Raw genomic sequence first — 20,013 nt, 5'->3', positions numbered from 1 at the left:
TTTCCTGCACAAATAGATTTAAATCAACAGATGATGATTAGGCTACGTCTCTGTTTTGAGAAATAATTATAAAATAAATAAGCCTACACAAAATATGTTACACTTAAATAATTATCAGATTGACAAAACGAATAAATTTGAAGTATTTGAGTTTCTGTTCTTTTTTGTGATGCGCTATAAAACCAAAGCAGCAGAAAGCACGTTTTGATGATTTTAAATAAGCACAAGATTTTCTCATTATTGTGAGTTTACACAAATAAAAATACAACATTTACAGTTTATGTTATTTTACTTTTATCTGTATGACAATAAAAAATTTAGGGTAATTTAAGGTGCAAGGTCATCACGCGTATGATGTTCACCGGCGCATATCTACACCGACGCAGCGCAGGGCTGCGAGAAATTACATAAGCCGTTTCTCAATACCAAGTACGCCAAACTCGGACTTGTGTCCTTCGTAGTTCGAACTTGCAAGTTCAGACTCGGAAGAACGAACTCCTGACGCGAAATGCATTCTGGGAAACTTCACTGTCATAAGTCCACATAAGTCTCCTCTGATGCATCCACGATAAAATGGGCAGATCAAGAACACATCCGGGGATTTTATGTGAACTTGGGCTTGATGCGAACTTTGAATTGGAACAGTACTTGGGCCGCGACTGATGACGTTTCATAAGTCCACAAGAACGCAAGTACAGACAAGAACGCATATTGAGAAACGGCTATAATTAAACTTTCGATTTAACATATTACGAGTTTTTTGGACATTGCTTTTTTCCATGCGGTTGGGCTTGTAAGTAGCGCGGTCATGCGGTAATGCGGTTACCGCGACAGCCCTACCGACTTGTGTCACTGGTTTTCGTGATGGGTCACAAATGTAAATATGGTAAACCTGCTAAATTTTGCATGAAATGCTGTTAATAAGAATATACTGTTACCAATACTGTTAATAAGAAAGTTTATCGTTTACATGCCTGAAGAATAAACAAGTTAAGTTACAGCATGTCTCCTAATGAGGCCGTAATATTTATTCTGGGGGAGTCCCCCACCTCACAGCCCCATCAGTCGCCACATCGTCCCTCGAGCACCCTTCTCACCTTTTTAACCCCTGACCCGTTTTCATGCCTGTCAAACAGTTAAAAGATGCTTTGAAAGTTTAAAACTTACCAGAGAAGGCTTGCAGGGGGGGGGCAGTGCACAGGCTGCAGCATCTCTAGCAACACAGAGCTGCATGTGGACGCCTGTCTGTAATTAATGCCAGGGAAAACTTGGTGAACACAAGCCGCTGCCGATACACATAAAACCCGCAAAAATCAGCCCGATATATTAGTTGATCACTAGTTCAATTCTTATCTTCATTTTTTTCTATTTTTTACCTTTCAAAGATGTGTAGGTTTCTTCAAAAATATCACATTTTGAGCAATTTTTTTTAGATAATTGCATTTTGGTGAAAGACTTCTGATAGATCCTATTCAGATCGAAACGTGCTGCGGCTGAACTGTTTGGGGGGAGGGGTTGCTTCCTGGTTGCATAAGTTAGGTAAGAGATAAGAGATATTTTCCATCTGGTGGATAATAGCGGTATTGGCAGGGAAGCGATTTCTCTTAATTGACAAGTTAAGAAAAGGAACACTGTGCCGTACACGGTACACCCCCTCCCTTGCATGTGTGGCTGCATAAACGTCATTGTAACTTTGAAGCATTAAATCTTCAAAATATACGGTCATGCGGCACATCGTTGTAATGCTTAGACTTTCGGGGTTCCATTAAGCGCACACACAAAGCATAATATGATTTTTAGCAGTCATAAAACTGTAATCTAGTTGTTAGTTACCTGAACCGGGCGGCGCCAATTTAGGATATTACTTACCTTCAAAATCTTCCCTTTATCCGCTTTGGTGAAATTGTCCAAAACAAAGTTATGTGAAAATTCCACTAATATTAAAGTGTAGAGAAATTCTTGATTCTCCTTCTTGCCATCCAGACGAATAACAGAACCTGACTGTAAGAGGAGGAAGATTGAACAATCTGAGAATCAACCACAAGACTTCAATGAAAACATGAGTCCTCATTTCAGGTGAATTATAGGATTTTATTTTATTTAGTAGTAAATGTTGACTTTTTCTATTTTGCATAAATGTAACATTTTACAAACCATTAAAAGTCCTGTGTCTTATGATACAAACATTTTGTTCTATACATTTTTACTCTTACAGGTATTTGTGTAATAATCTGATATATTAATCATTAATTTACAGTCATGACTCTGATCTTGCTGAAGTCCTGAACACATTCAGATCAAATCTGAGGAAGAAGTTTGAGTGTTTGTATGAAGTAACATCAAATAAGAGAAACCCAACACTACTGAATGAGATCTACACAGAGCTCTACATCACAGAGAGTGAAAGTGGAGAGATCAGTAATGAACATGAGGTGAGACAAATTGAGACACAATCCAGAAGAACAACAACAGAGGAGACACCAATCAAATGTAATGACATCTTTAAACCTTTACCTGAACAAGACAAACACATCAGAAGTGTGCTGACAAAGGGAGTCGCTGGCATTGGAAAAACAGTCTCTGTACAGAAGTTCATTCTGGACTGGGCTGAAGAGAAAGAGAATCAGGACGTCCACCTCATATTTCCACTTCCTTTCAGAGAGATCAATTTGATGAAGAACAAAACACTCAGTCTTTTAGATCTTCTTCATCTTTTCTTCCCACAGACAAAAGAAATGGAAATCTTCAGTGATGAATATAAAGTGTTGTTCATCTTTGATGGTTTGGATGAGTGTCGTCTGTCTCTGGATTTTCACAGCAGTGTGAGATTGTGTGATGTAAGTGAATCAACCTCAGTGGACGTGATGCTGACAAACCTCATCAAGGGGAATCTGTTTCCTTCTGCTCTCATCTGGATCACCTCCAGACCAGCAGCAGCTGATCTCATCCCCTCTGAGTGTGTTGATCGAGTCACAGAGGTACGAGGATTCACTGATCCACAGAAGGAGGAATACTTCAGGAAGAGAATCAGTGATGAGTGGATGGCCTACAGAATCATCTCACACCTGAAGTCATCCAGGAGTCTCTACATCATGTGTCACATCCCAGTCTTCTGCTGGATTTCAGTCACTGTTCTAGAGAGAATGTTGAGTGAAGCAGAGAGAAGAGAGATCCCCAAGACTCTCACTCAAATGTACACACACTTCCTGATCATTCAGACAAACATCAAAAATCAGAAGGACTATGAGAAGAAAGATGAAGACATGATCTTCAAACTGGGGAAACTGGCTTTTGAGCAGCTTGTGAAAGGCAATCTGATCTTCTATGATGAAGACCTGAGAGAGTGTGGCATTGATGTAGCAGAAGCATCAGTGTACTCAGGATTGTGTACTCAGATCTTCAGAGAGGAGTTTGGTTTGTATCAGGGGAAAGTTTACTGCTTTGTTCATCTCAGTATCCAGGAACATCTAGCAGCTCTTTATGCTCACATCTCCTTCACAGACAACAAAATAAATTTGTTTAAATCAGTTTGGTTTTCTATAAATTCAGAAGAGGATTCATTATTTGAGTTACATCATCGAGCTGTATATGAATCTTTACGAAGTAAGAATGGACATCTGGATCTTTTCCTGCGTTTTCTTCTGGGTCTTTCTCTGGAGTCCAATCAGATTCTCTTACAGGATCTACTGACACAGATGAGAAGATGCTCATACAAGAAAGAGAAAACTGTTGAGTACATTAAAGAGAAGATGAATGAGTCTCCAGAGAAATCCATCAATCTGATTCACTGTCTGAATGAACTGGGTGATGATTCACTGCTGCAGGAGATTCAACATTATGTGACATCTTCATCAGTAGGATACGACAAACTCTCCTCTTCACAGTGGGCAGCTTTAGTGTTTGTGTTGTTAACGTCTGAGCAGCATTTGGATGAACTTTATCTAAAACCATTTATTGGAGATAAAAATACAGCAGATGAAGTTCTTGTGAGACTGCAGCCTCTGATTAAAGAAACCAAAAACCTACAGTAAGTAAAACTAACAGTTCAAATATTAATTACACTAAATTATTCATAAGATTCATAAGAAGAGATTATCAAGTGTTTCATTTTCCTAATGTTGTATATAAATCATCAGTCAATCTCAAAAGCAGAACTTTTAGGGGTGATCTCTCAGACAGGGTTTAAGTCTAGACTCAGACTAAAATGTGTGTTTGAGCTGCCGTAACTAAAAACAGCTGCACTGATGTTAGGCGTGTTTGCAGAAAGAGATGACTGAGACTCAGAGAATGAATCACAATGATAAACCTTTAATTATAATACAAGAAATCAACAGACAGGCAGCAAAACAAACTAAATACAACATAGATCAATGGGGAAACAGATAGAGTTTATATGGTATGATGATGATGATGAGTAATGCAGTCCAAAAGTAACTGGTGAAAATGGGGGAAACAGATGACAGATCTTTAAATATATCAGTGCATTGTGTTAGGAAGGCTTTTAGACTGTTAGGTTCTGATTTCGTATCGGACGAGTAAACCCTCCTGAGTGTTGGTCAGAGCATTGATAATGAGGAGACAGGAGTTCAGTTTAACAGTTTGTATTGATGGTAAAGGGATGGACCACAGATGCATATTCAAAGATGAACATAGTCTGAAAAATAATAAACAATAAAAATAATGAATAGATAGATTCAGAGAAGTTATCATCAGAAACCCATAATACTGATCTGCAGCTCAATACAGAACGAATAATAATAATAAGAAAATTATATTAACACTTTTAATATAACAGAAAGATTACTACAGGGCAAGTCGGGCATGTCCGCATTTAGCAGCGATAAAATCACAAAAGGCTTACTTTGAGGTCAGTGACTAACATCTTGATGTTACATACGCAGCAATCACCTTCAACAAACAGAAGTTTACATTATTTGGATGATAGCTTACACAGTTCACACAGAGACCACAGATAGCGGCAGCTCAACTAATTACACTGTTCAGGATCGGCAGAAGGGCAACAGGTCCAGACTTCAAAATAAAAGTCCCTGTTAAAGGAGCCTTTAATACACATTGTTTTGTTAGATGCCTGTAATGTTTTTGTGAGGTATGTTTGTAAAAACAACTTTAATCTCCTAACTAAGGGTGTATTCACACCTGCCTTGTTTGGTTCGATTGAATCGAACTCAAGTTTGTTTCCCCCCTTGGTGCGGACCTTTTGGGCAGTTGTGAATACAGCAATCGAACTCTGGTGCGGACCAAACAACCGCACCAAGACCCAGCTGAAGAGGTGGTCTCGGTCCGGTTCCAAACGAACTCTGGTACGGTTATAGTGGGAGACGCCCTATCAAGCAGTTAATGTCGTGCATATACTGTACGGCAATGATTTTGAATACCTTTATTGTAATAGCAGAATATTATGCATACAAACAGCGCATCTAAATCTGCGTAACTTAACTTTTCCGCGATTCCGGAACAAAACGCAAAATCAAAAGAAATGTCTTGCCAACCTGCATTATTTATTTCATGGCAAAATAATAGCAGTAATTTAAAATGTCTTATTATATTTTTTATAAAATATCTAATATTCTTTGATACAGAGTTAGACAACTTGGTAAACATTTCTAGCTTTATTTTACTTCAATCTCTCTCCAGCACCCTGCACCCCATCACCAGCAACACTGCGCCCCACAAACAACAGTCAATCAAAATCTCCTTGTGCACTAGTATAATGAATTCTTTTCATGAGAATACATACATGAAAGGTCTGTGTGAGCTGTGTGTCACACCTGCTGTCTCACATAAATTACAAAAACTGGGTGAAGCAGTCTCATAATGCATTTCAATTTACTGTTTTTTAGTCCTTAACCTTATATTAAAGGGCGTTTTGCAGGTAAAATTTTTCAACGAATTTGTGCAATTTGCTTGTTGATAATAAACATTTAAACTGTTATCCATTGTATTTTATGTTGTTGGGTATCACAAAACCCAAAAAAGTATGAAAAAGTACAGCAATTTGCAATGATTCTCCTTTCCCCCACAACGCACTGTATGACGTCACGCTGGGGAGAGAATTGACCAAAGCCGCCTTGAGAGCATTGAGAATGACTATAGAAAGACGAGTAAAGTACAGTTCTGATAGCGCAGATTACAGACAGACAGACAGACAGACAGACAGACAGACAGACAGACAGATGGGTAGGCTAGTATAGAGAGATAGGCAGACAGCCAGATAGCATAACGTTAGCATATCTTCGTGTAGAAAGTAAACAAACAATTAACATACTCGTGCATGCTGGCTTGAGGGGGTCCATGATCCTGCCTGAAATGGGTGTAACTTTATGCGATCTTCAGCACAAACGGTTTTGGCAGCATGTCTCTAATCCTGGAAGGTGAGTGAAGCACGTCACGTCTGTTCGCGGGTACCAGCGACCCAAACGCACTCACTTTCTTACAGCCAGTAGCGGAATGGCAATCGAGAGAGTCAGGACTTTCCCGGTGGGCCGACCTGATAATAGCAATACATTTCGAGTTATATTAGCAACACCGTGTGGCTGCGTGATGTGCGCCGGTTCCCGCAGCCCGCTGGTCAAACTGTGCAGCCTTTCTGCTCAACAAAGTATATAAAAGTGCTCAACCTGTTCGGCAGGTCCAAACATGTACAGGATTTATAAAAATACGGTGATCAATGAGCGGTTCCTCCTCAAATGGCATAGTCTGTCGTGATGTAAAAAGCCGCCGAACGCCTGTTTATTACAGTATGTATGCGGTCGGATCCGAGTATGCTGCAGCTGCTGACTGCTGCTGCATATAAAATGATCGTGTGATTCGTTATAATCGCATAAACAATATAACAAAGCATCCTTTTATTTCACAAAACAATATATTTGAGATATTATTTGATAGACTAGTAAGTGTGGATTAAGGATGTTTAAAATCTCTAGCCTGGTGGTCATGACATGAATGGATCAAATCAGCAGATTTGCGAAGTTTTATTTATCTCCACATATATCATAAATAATAATTAGCAAGGTAACTTTGCAGTATAACACATTATATATATCCTACGATGTATATATGATTTCCAAATTATATACGTAAGTATTAAACAGCAATAAATGTCTCATCTATCTCTATGGCTCTGGCTGAGTCTTTCTCCACTTCTCCCCAACGTGACGTCGTCGCAGAATTGCTTTAAAAAAAACGTTAATATCAAAAACGTAAAAAAAGTGGTCTTTAAGACCATTTTTGAGACATTTTAAAAATTATACACATATCTTGAGTGATTTATGTACCCATTAATCGACAGTGGTGGTTAACCTGCAACACACACTTTAAGTTGTTGGTCACTTGGAACACAAAAGAAAGGCATCTGTCCACTACCATCTCATCTCAGCGTTAGCAAACTTGTGCATGCTGTCAGCGCGTTAGGACCGATCTTTTTCCTTTTAGGCTTTGAACTTGAACGGTCCTGTCACATACACCCATAATAATAACACACAAAGTAAACACACATTATAGGGAAAATGTAGTTTTGGACTTGTGGCTATTGTGCTTTACTGTAGGTAAGTAATTTTCAAACTTTTTAAAAAGCAACCGTAAAAAAACAAGATTACGCAACGCACTTCTCTCAGTGTTGGCGATAAGGATTGATTCATATGTTCTCATTAATATCAAACAGGCTTGTGCACAATTCAGAATTTCAGAATTGGCCTCCATTCAATTCATGAATTGGAATTTGAATTGAATTGACTCCGCCCTACAGGAAGTTGAATTGGAATTGGAATTGTAATGACAGGAAGTGGAATTTAATTCATGGCAATTCAAATAAATTCCACAGTCACACAACAGAAAGAATCTCACATACATTCAGTGTTAGGAAAGTTACTTTGGAAAATTGTTTGGCAACCATTCCAAATACTTGGTTTAAGTAAAGCATTCTGGGGAATGAAGTCATGTTCCATCGTGTTCCACAAAATTACAATTACAAAAAAATCTAACTTAATTATTTGTTATGTGACTAGAGTTTTTAACATTAATTGCTGGGGGAAAACATTTCCTGTTAATGTAATCTGTACAAGTAGTTCAAACTAATATAATTTATAGAATATGTAATGCAATCACATCTGACATATACTGAAAGCTTCATTTTTAACACTTCACTTACTGTATAATATGTATATGAATTTCTTTGAATTTCTATTGAATTGCAATTCTGCTTCCTTTAATTCAAATTCGAATTGTAATTCTAGATCCTGTTTTTGACATCAATTCAAATTCAATTCAAATTCAAGAATTGAATTGGAATTTAGGAGTCATTCTCAATTCAATTCTGAATTGTGCACAAGCCTGATATCAAACATTTATCAAATATTTATGCGGCTGAAGTGGTTAATTATTTTAATAACATTTTCCTTAAATCATCTTGGCAAACCACTGTATGACAGCTGTCTAGTTTAATAAAAACAAACAAACAGTGTATCTGTATCTTGAGGTTGTATTTAATTTTGTTTCTCTGTCACTGACTGTTTACTTAATTATTTAATTACGTGAGAACTTCTAATGTAATATTATACAAGCATTGGTATCTTAATTGGAGAAAAAAATATATATTTTTGGGCAAATATCTGGAAATTACTGCCACAAAATTATTATGTTGATCGCAAAAATCACAAAAATAAATTGCCAAATCCTGGAGGGACTGAAATAATTATGTTTGAACAATCTGAATAGCTATATTTGTATGAATAATGAAAGCCACGTATACAGCGCATCTCTCTATCTGTGCGGCGCAAAAGCCTGATAACTTTATACCTGACACATCTTCTGCACAGCGCAACCGTCAGAACACGCTGTATATGCTTTCTTTGCAAAATATATATAATATATAATAATATAATATCGTTTAGATGACATTAAATTGTGTGCTTCTCAATATAGTGTCGGTATTTTGGTTTACCTGCTGATAACACCAAATCAGTAACAGAACAAATATTGCATTATGAATTATCTCCATTATTTTGTTCTTCCTGCTTTTCCCCACCTGATAATTTCTGTCCAATGAATGAATGACCTTAATACACATGTGGTTTTGTCACAAATTTTGGTTCACTAGCAAAAAGGGCAGTGTGAATGCGAACCGCACCAAAAATAAAAATAAATAAAAATATTTGGTCCGGACCAAAGCAAGTGAACTAGCGGACGCTACATCCACAGAAGTTTTCGACGAATGTTTGTTTACCACCAGCCGGATCCTCTTGCCTCATGTATTCCATCTTTCTGGACCACTGTCGCACGTCTGCCACGTCATCAGAGCAGTGTTGCTCTCTGCGCTAACAACACGGGAAGCACCGCGAGATCTCCGCTTGCTCACCTGAGCGGCACGGGAAACATTGAGAGATCTCTCAACTCTAAGCAGATTGTAAAACGTGGAGTGGATACAAGTGTATTACGGCCCCTACAAAGATCGACTACAGCATTAACACTCTGGGGTCGGCTGCGGCGCGGGCGCCGCCAACTCTTTATTTTTTAATCACTCCGTAAAGAGACTTAGATAACTCTGCTGATTTTGGACATACAGATATGATTTATACATCATTTAAACTTTAAAGTGTCTAGTTTTTTTTCTGTCCACTCCCAATAAAAACAGAATGTTGTGCTTTTCGCAAAATTAAGAAAATAAACATGATGCGCGTTTTGTTCTCTCTCCCTCAGTGAAGTCATTTCAGAAACGCGTCAGAAAATTAACTGTAACTTCACGAATACATGTTATATAAACAAAGGATAAATGTCTACATAATGCTTGGAATGTCAGCTTTTAAATGATGTAAGTGAAATCGAAAACATATATTGTCATTCGGTGTAAACTGTATGAGAAGTAGGAGAGGGACCGTCTTTCTAATGTTACCTGATTATCTGTAATGAGAAGAGATCGTCACGCCCCCGCGCCATTGAAGTGAATGAGCAGAGACATCCATATGCATAACTTGTGCCTCCTGCAGTCAATGGATACGCAATCCAGTCCACAACCCAGTCTCTCCATTCCTTGTTGTTTCATCCGATTGCACCAAAACATGACATCTAAATCCTTATTTACTTGCGTATGTGTGTCAGTATCTCCAGACGCGAGTGTTTTCATTGTTCTTCCGTCAAACATTTCACGCGAGGGGAACACACATAAACAAACACACGAGTCAAGAAACGCGACGCGGTTTTTGGTATTCTTATAAAATACGCGATTTCAAACAGTACAATCCTTATTTACTTGCGTATGTGTGTCACTATCTCCAGACGCGAGTGTTTTCTTTGTCTTCCGTCAAACAGTTCACGCGATGGGAAACGCATACACAAACACGCGAGTCAGGAAATCGACGCGGTTTTTGGTATTCTTATAAAATACGCGACTGCAAACAGTACAATCCTTATTTAGTTGCGTCTAAGCATATATCTCCGCACAGCACGTTTATTAAACACAGGATCACTCGCATGTGCACACATAAGTTACTGCTTTCATGAGCAACACGTGAGGTAATGGCGGCGGCTGTAAACAAACATTGAGCAAGTTTATAGTGCAAGTTTATCATGCTTGTCCCTTGTTGTGTTTCTACTATAATGATATAATGATTACAAAAACACAACTAAGAGTCCAAACAACGATAGGCAGTTGTTCTTTTGAGCTTTTTGCTCCACACAAACCCTGTGTTCACTTTACCATGATTAGGCTACTATGGTTTTTAAAAGGTAACTTATACTTGTGAAATTAATATAATATCTATATCTATCTAGCTATCTATCTATCTATCTATCTATCTATCTATCTATCTATCTATCTATCTATATATATATAGGCCTATATATATATATATATATATATATATATATATATATATATATAAAATGAGTGTGTATTTACATTTAAATTGAAAAGTAAACCATATCATTGGTAAACCATATCAGTAAACGTAAACCATAAAAGTAAACCATATCATGGTTTTACTACAGAGAATGTTACATTCCTGTTGAACATCCCCACAAGGCTCATTATGTGGCTCATTTGCAACCCTTTTGTCTCTCAGCTGTCAATCACTGATTATTCAGGAGCTTTCCCGCCTACACGCATAGAGCCTTTCCCAAGCAAAAGTGTCTTAGAAATTGTAAATCAATATCTTGCTTTATGTTATTGAGTAGGCCGAATGATTTTCACATCATTTTGAAGAAAAAACTCTAGACTACTAGATCCTGTTTTGGAAAGTCTTGGGAAAACATGTTTAGAATTAGTTTTGTGGACTTATATCAGTGACTTAAAATTTTTGCTTTTTCAAAAACCACGCATAAACATTTTTCTCTCAAAAATACAAACATGTACATACATGTTGATTATATGATATTGTAGCCCAGTTTGTGCAGAACGCAGTGTTATGAGACTTTTGCCATTAATATGTTTTTAAGCAACTGAAAAAAGCAGAAATGTCAGTGCATGTCAAAACTTCCCCAGGGCCCTAAAAACCCCTTAGACCCCAGAGGGTTAACACTTAAAATGAAACTTTTAAATACACAATCTCTCACAAATAAAGCTTCCTTTATACAAGACCACATCATGGAAAAAGAATTAGCCCTTATGTGCCTGACAGAAACATGGCACCAGCCAGGGGTTTACTCAGCGCTCAATGAAGCCTGCCCCCCCGGTTACAGCTACCTGGAGAGAGCCCGCAACTCTGGCCGTGGTGGTGGTTTTGCTATCATACACCGACAAAACTTGGAGCTGTCTCCCCTCCTCCTTCCGCCTACATTAACCTCATGCAAATGTCTTGCATTTAAGTGTAAACCCCCTTTCCCCATGACGATACTCCTGATATACCGGCCTCCCAAATCAAACCCAGCTTTCATTTCAGAGATATATGATCTGTTCACAACACTGTGCACCACCTCTACCAATATTATTATACTTGGTGATTTTAATATTCATGTTGACAACCCCTCCTCCTACCTTGCAGCTGAGTTTTTGCAACTATTGGATTACCTTAACCTCCAACAACACGTCGATGTTCCCACACACTCTATGGGGCACACACTGGATCTGGTCATGTCAAACTCTGCCCCCATTAGTATCCTCCAGGTTTATGATCTGGGTGTGTCAGATCATAAGGCCATCACCATGGAACTGTCAATCCCTCTGCCACTCACCAAGACTAAGCGAACAATCTGCTATAGAGACCTAAAAAAGATTAACCTGGATATTTTGACCACTGACCTCAAACACCTGTCTTATACTGGTCTCTCCTCAGTTACTGAACTGGTCGACTTCTACAACCAATCTCTAAGAAATCTCTTAGATTTCCATGCTCCAGTCAAAACTAAAAGTGTCAGCTTCGTATGCTCAGCCCCCTGGTATACGGATGAACTCCGACTAATGAAAACAGCTGGACGTGTCTTGGAATGTCGCCATAGAGCCTCAGGACTCACTGTACATTTACAGGCATACAGAGAACATCTAAGGTCCTATGCAAGCTCCTTGAGACATGCACGTTTCCAGTTTTTTTCCAACATTATAAATAGCAACCCTGGCAACTCCAAGAAACTTTTCTCCACCGTACATGACATTCTTAAACCGCAAACACAAATTCACTCAGTAGAAACATAAGAGAGATGCAACAAATTCATCAACTTTTTCACGAACAAAGTAGATTCAATCCGCTTCCAGCTATCAAGTTTCCCCATACTGCCTGTCCCGCTTGTCGAACCACAGCCTGTGATTTCTCAAAAACTAAGCTGTTTTCTGGACATCTCTCCGCAAGAGGTTGAGGTCATTATTAAAGAGATGAAGCCATCCACCTGTTCCCTGGACCCCCTCCCCACAACACTTCTAAACTTAAACCCTCTTGCTATAAGTCCACTGATCACAAGAGTCATAAACCATTCCCTTCTGACTGGCCATGTTCCTTCAACACTGAAAATTGCTGTCATCAGGCCCTTTCTCAAAAAACCAAACCTAGACCCAGAAGTATTTAGCAACTACAGGCCCATTTCCAACATTCCATTTCTCTCCAAGGTGATGGAAAAAGTAGTTGCTGCACAGCTTCTAAATCATCTAAAACAAAACCACCTCTTTGAAAAATTTCAGTCTGGCTTTCGTGCCGGCCACAGTACAGAGACAGCACTAGTCAGAGTCACAAATGACCTGCTGATGGCTGCGGATGACTATTCTTGTACTTCTGGACTTGACTGCAGCATTTGACACTGTAGACCACAACATGCTCCTCTACCGCCTAAACTCTGTGATCGGTGTCTCTGACTCTGCCCTTGAGTGGTTCTCTTCATACCTCACAGCGAGAACAGAGTATGTCGCCCTGGGAAAGGCGAAAACTCTGCCCCACAATGTCACCTGTGGCGTCCCCCAAGGCTCTGTGCTCAGCCCCATCCTGTTTATTCTTTACATACTCCCCCTTGGTCATATCATAAACCGACATGGCATTTCCTTCCACTGTTATGCCGATGATACCCAATTATACATCAGGACAAATCAAACATCCCCCACTGCTGCCACAACATCAAAAACATCCACTCTGACAACCTGCCTGGAGGAGATAGAGGCTTGGATGAGGCAAAATTTTCTTCAGCTTAACAGCTCGAAAACTGAAGCCATCTTAGTGGGCACCCCACATCAGGTGCGACTATCAGGCATAAACAGAATCACTTTCTCTGGACAAAACATTCCACTTCAAACATCTGTTACTAACCTTGGTGTTAAAATGGACCCCCATCTGTCATTTGAATCTCACATCAAGCATCTATACAAGACTTCCTTTTTCCATCTTAGGAATATTGCTAAACTACGCCCTATTCTCAATTTCTCTGATGCTGAAAAACTTGTCCATACACCTGAGGACACCACAGTCTGTGGTTGTTTTTAAACGTGGCCTCAAAACTCACATCTTTAATAGAGCTTTTAACTGACTCGCTATGTCCTTCTTGTTTTATTGTCTCTTATTTATTATTATCCTGTAGCACTTTGAGATTTTTCTAAATATAAAGTGCATTATAAATTAAATTTATTATTATTAATCAATAACTACCCAAATGTGATGTAGATGTTGAATATCTGCTTCAATATTAAATATAGCTGCAAAGCAGCGATGCCGGGGTCAAGCCAAAATGGGCACAGAATGAAGTGAATGACTGTAATGATTTTAGATCTAAGTTTTCAGTAGATAAAGGAAAAAAAAAATTTCAAGTCTTGAGACCACTAGGTGGCGCTGTGCAGAAACAATGGATTTTGCCTTAGGTCATGTTTGTGATGAAACCCACAAAATTTGGTGTAAATACGATAAAGCGATGTGGAGATATAGCCTCAAATGACTTGACCACTATGCGGCACTGCACTGAAACAATATTTAATTCAATTAAATTTTATTTATATAGCGCTTTTCACAAAAGTTAATTGTTTCAAAGCAGCTTTACATTAATAGAAGCAGTGAAAAGCACAGAAAATGACAGATAGCACAACAAAATACACGATAGCATAAGCAGTTAAATTTGCTGCGGCTATGCCTCAACATTATAAGCGAGCGTATTACTAAAGTAACGTCTAGAAGAGGAAGCTAAATTAAGCCCAAAAAGGCTGCCTCCCCGGGGTGAAAAACCCCCTAGGAGAAAAAAACCCGGGCTTTTTAGCCGAGGAAGTAAAAAAAGTCCTAGGAGGGAAAACCCTTGGGAGATATTATATATATCAAATTAAATCCAAACGGCTCCAGGATGATAAACAAAGGTCTTCTGTGGGTAATCCGTGCTGTGTTGTTGTAGAAATATCCATATTTAAAATTTTATTAACGTAATTAAGTACCTTCCGGTAGCGCCGCCATCTTAGACTCAGGAGAGAGTATTAGCGTAGTGTATGCACTTTTCTTAGTGACGTATAACAAATTCGGAGGGCGGGGGGACAGAGCAGCAGCAGAGAAACTCTGTACGCTGCGTAAGCTCTCATCCTCTCATGACTCTAAGATGGCGGCGCTACCGGAAGGTATTTATTTTTGTTAATAAAGTTTTAAATATGGATATTTCTACAACAACACCACGTGGATTACCCTCAGAAGACCTTTGTTTATCATCCTGGAGCCGTTTGGATTTAATTTGTGAAGGATGGACGCACTTTTTTGGACTTGAAGGTCGTGGACTATGGGTGGACCCCGTAATATTACATTTAATCAACTGAAAGATCTAAAATATTTTCTAAAATATCCGAAAATGTGTTTCTCTGAAAAACGATCGACATATGCAACTCGGGCAGCTTGGGGGTGAGTAAATCATGGGTTTAATATTGTTTTTGGCCTAACTATCCCTTTAAGATGTGACAGGGCAAGGTGTTTATAAATTAAGGCATCTCGAACATGCATTTTAGTATGGGAGTAGAATAAGCCCTGTCCGGGAAACCACCTTACATGAGGAGTTTGAAATCGTCGTTTCTTTGAGGCTTATGCTCTGATTACAGTTATTACACTAAGATATTTATATGAGTAAAGAGTCAATAAGAAATTAATTATTTGTTTTTAATGACAGTTTTCAGTTCATGTTTGTGACCGTGTTTATAATTTACATTATTACAGGTTGAGTTGGTGTAATATCACAGATGAAGGTTGTGTTGCTCTGACGTCAGCTCTGAGATCAAACCCATCACACCTGAGAGATCTGAATCTGTCTGATAATAATCTAAGAGATTCAGGAGTGAAGCTGATCTCTGATGTACTGAAGAATCCTGACTGTAAACTGAAGAAATTGGAGTAAGATTGTGATCTGATGCTCAGACAGAAATCACATATAGATTATAGTGAGACTATATAGGAATCATAACATCTGTAATGGATTTATAGGATTTAAATTCAATCATTTTATTTAATAACTAAAGTTTCACTTAACATTCATCACAATACTTTAACTTTTACTGAAATTTACAGTGAGAGAAATGTAAGAGAAAATGTTTTAATGTGTGATTGGAGGAATCAGCGGTTCCCTATCCAAAGCTTTACTCGATGCTGCGCTGCTAAGCGCTATGGGGAAATGTCTTTATTGTTGACCAGCTGAATATAGTGTGAAAACACGTCAACAGTGTTGGGAACGTTACTTTAAAAAAGTAATTAGTTATAGTTACTAATTACTTCTCAAAAATAGTAACTGAGTTAGTAACTGCGTTACATTATTATAAAAGTAATTAATTACCAGGAAAAGTAATTATTGCGTTACTTAAAAAAAATCTAATATTTCAAATAACTTGAATACCCCTTACAAATTAAATATGTTAAATGACTAAAATGAATACTAAAGAGAAATCACTATTTTTTTGGCAGCATGTGACGATGTGAGGTGCTTTATTAGATCAGAATTACTTGCCACAGACGTGGAGAGACTTTTTCTTCCTGGGCATAAGTTGCACATTACACAAACATTCTTGCCTTTCACATCAAAAATGGAAAAGTAGTGCTTTATACTTCGTGTTTGCGATCGCTACCTTTGAGCTTGTTGAACTTTCCATCGCCCTGTCGCCGGTGTTTTCGGAGTGATTGATGCACGATGACCGGGCTGCCTGTCAGTGCTTTGAGATGGGGCACAGTCATCAGCAGCACCGCTGCTCGTTGAGAAGAGAAAACGACGCGTATTTCATGTCAGTCTACAAATGTCTCCAACCACGTCAGAAAAGATAGCTAGATTAGTCATATAATGTCGCTAAAGTGATAGAAAGTTGCTAAATCTAGCGACAAAGTGACTCAGTTGCTCAGACTTCTTTTACAATGCTCGCTCGCTCAGACTCGGAGTCGGACTGTGCGAGTGGGCGTGCCTGTTTGTGAACTCTGCCTCTGGTTGGCTAACGTTGGAAACTAAGCCAATCACCATCAGCTATGTGGTTCTCCCACGCCCTCTAACACACAGACACACCAATCAGCATTAGTTATGTTTCTCCCAACACACACACAAGAGAAAAAGAGAGAGTGAGCATACGCGGCTGAAAATCACTTCAGTGAGATCAATTTTAGTAACGCGCAGCATTTTAATGTCAGTAACGATAACGGCGTTATAACGGGGGAAACAGTAATTTATTTGATTACTCGTTACTGAAAAAAATAACGCAGTTACTAACGCCAATTACTTATAACGCCGTTATTCCCATCACTGCACGTCAATGAAATTGACCCGGAGGTATATAGCCTCGGTTGATGACGACATCACAGCGCACCAGATGCAAGACTATAAAATAGATGAGCACCAGCTGTGTCATCAGGTCTTTTTATTTTCAGACCAACTACCGAATGTGTGTGTGCTACAATGAAATTCAAATCTCTCTCTTACCTTTTGAACTTCACTTGAGATCTTTGTTAGGAGTTAGATTCCAACAAGATAGAGTGCAGACTTTCTCTCTTTCCGATTTTAAAAGGAAAATATGACTATGAAGAGTCACAAGCAGTCTAAGTCGTGTGTTTGTTTTCACTTTATGGCGAAGGACGACACACCCACTTAACTGTTTTGTTTGTTTGGGGGAGGACGATGCGATCATGGCTTTACAGTCTGATGAGTGTGTGATTATTTCTGACCGCACCGTCAAATCAACCCTCTGGGGTCCGACCATTTTGGGACACTCTCAGAGGTTCTGACATGCTCTTACATTTGGTCTTTTTTCAGTTGCTTTAAAACATAATAATGGCAAGTGTCTCATACCACTGTGTTCAGCACAATCTGGGCTAAAATATTATATGAGCTACATGTATGTACATGTTTGAATTTTTGAGAGAAAAATGTTTATGCGTGGTTTTTAAAAAAGCTAAATTTTTAAGTCACAAATACACATAAATGAAACTAAAATGAAAATGTCCATAAACACTAAACGATGACAAAAGAGAAACAAATTCAACTTACTGTAGATTTGATCTGTGTGTGAACAAACTGTGTGTCTCTGTTCTCTACAGGTTGAGGAGTTGTAATGTCACAGATGAAGGTTGTGTTGCTCTGACTTCAGCTCTGAGATCAAACCCATCACACCTGACACATCTGGATCTGTCTTATAATAATCTAAGAGATTCAGGAGTGAAGCTGATCTCTGATGTACTGAAGAATCCTGACTGTAAACTGGAGATACTGAAGTAGGATTGTGATCTGATGTTCAGACAGAAATCACATATAGATTATAGTGAGACTATATAGAGATCATAACATCTGTAATGGATTTATAGGATTTTAATTCAATCTCTTTATTTTAAAACTAAAGTTTCACTTAAAGGGATAGTTCGATCGTCAAAAACGATATTAAACCCATGATTTACTCACCCCCAAGCTGTCCGAGTTGCATATGTCCATCGTTTTTCAGACAAACACATTTTCGGATATTTTAGAAAATATTTTAGATTTTTCTGTTGATTAAATGTAATGTTACGGGGTCCACCCTTACGAAAATTAACCATGGTTTTACTACAGTTATGACCAAAAAACCATGGTTACTGTAGTAAAACCATGGTTACCACAAAATAACCATGGTTTTGACAACCATGGTTTTCAAAAACCATAGTTAAACCATGGTTAGTGTGGTAAAACCATGGTTTTGCTCATAGTAATCAATTGACCAAAAAACCATGGTTACTACACTTTTACCACAATAAAACCATGGTTAATTTTCGTAAGGGGCAGCCATAGTCCACGACCTTCAAGTCCAAAAAAAGTGCGTCCATCCTTCACAAATTAAATCCAAACGGCTCCTGGATGATAAACAAAGGTCTTCTGAGGGTAATCCGTGCGGTGTTGTTGTAGAAATATCCATATTTAAAATTTTATTAACGTAATTAACTACCTTCCGGTAATGCCGCCATCTTAAGACTCTGGAGAGAGTATTAGCGTAGTGTACGCACTTTTCTTAGTGACGTATGACAAATTCGGAGGGCAGGGGGACAGAGCAGCAGCAGAGAAACCTCTGTACGCTCCGTAAGCGCTCATCCTGAATGCGGATGAGCGTAAGATGGCGGCGCTACCGAAAGGTAGTTAATTACGTTAATAAAATTATAAAAATGGATATTTCTACAACAACACCGCAGGGATTACCCTCAGAAGACCTTTGTTTATCATCCTGGAGCCATTTGGATTTAATTTGTGAAGGATAGACGCACTTTTTTTGGACTTGAAGCCGTGGACTATGGCTGGACCCCGTAATATTACATTTAATCAACAGAAAGATCTAAAATATTTGTCAAATGTGTTTGTCTGAAAAACGATGGACATATGCAACTCGGACAGCTTGGGGGTGAGTAAATCATGGGTTTAATATCGTTTTTGGCCGAACTATCCCTTTAACATTCATCACAACATTTTAACTCTTACTGAAAATCACAGTAAGAGAAATGTAAGAGAAAATGTTTTAATGTGTGATTAGAGGAATCAACAATTAATTTCCTTTAAAATCTCACTGATGTGTTTCAGTGAAACACAAATACACATAAATAAAACTAAAATGAAAATGTTCATAAACACTAAATGATGACAGGAAGAGAAACAAATTAAACTCACTGTAGATTTAATCTGTGTGTGAACAAACTGTGTGTCTCTGTTCTCTACAGGTTGAAGAGTTGTGATATCACAGAGGAAGGCTGTGTTGCTCTGACTTCAGCTCTGAGATCAAACCCATCACACCTGAGAGATCTGGATCTGTCCTTTAATAAACTCACAGATTCAGGAGTGAAGCTGATCTCTGAACTAAAAGATGATCCACATTATAAACTACAGTCAGTAATGTGAGTAGAGCTCATTTAAATAAATGTTTAAAGTAAACTCATGCAGTGTCATTTAAATCCTAGAATATAAATATTAGAAATAAATGTAAATTGATCTGCTGCTGTTATAGGCTGTGTATCCTTTAAACACAACAAACAGAAAATATGAAGTGTACATGAACAACACTTGATGCTTTGTCAGATCAACACAATAAGAATTCAATCCAATGTCTGAATCTGTTTACTAACTGTGATGTTGAGTTTGTTCACTCCAGGA

General features: G+C 38.4%; 1 protein-coding gene across 1 annotated transcript in view; it reads left to right on the top strand.

The window, feature by feature from the left end:
- LOC141363164 (NLR family CARD domain-containing protein 3-like) overlaps window positions 1-20,013 on the top strand; it is a 169,742-nt gene that overhangs the window by 21,582 nt on the left and 128,147 nt on the right. Inside the window, exons 3-6 of the mRNA XM_073865743.1 lie at window positions 1,984-2,076; window positions 2,258-4,027; window positions 15,600-15,773; window positions 17,949-18,122. Of these exons, the coding sequence (XP_073721844.1) occupies window positions 1,984-2,076; window positions 2,258-4,027; window positions 15,600-15,773; window positions 17,949-18,122 (2,211 nt within the window). The remainder of the gene's footprint in view (window positions 1-1,983; window positions 2,077-2,257; window positions 4,028-15,599; window positions 15,774-17,948; window positions 18,123-20,013) is intronic.

The sequence above is a fragment of the Misgurnus anguillicaudatus genome, unplaced genomic scaffold (genome assembly GCF_027580225.2).
Source record: "Misgurnus anguillicaudatus unplaced genomic scaffold, ASM2758022v2 HiC_scaffold_33, whole genome shotgun sequence".
Lineage (NCBI taxonomy): Eukaryota > Metazoa > Chordata > Actinopteri > Cypriniformes > Cobitidae > Misgurnus > Misgurnus anguillicaudatus.
Note: the sequence above shows the minus strand (reverse complement) of the source record. Positions and strands in the feature narration are given on the sequence as shown.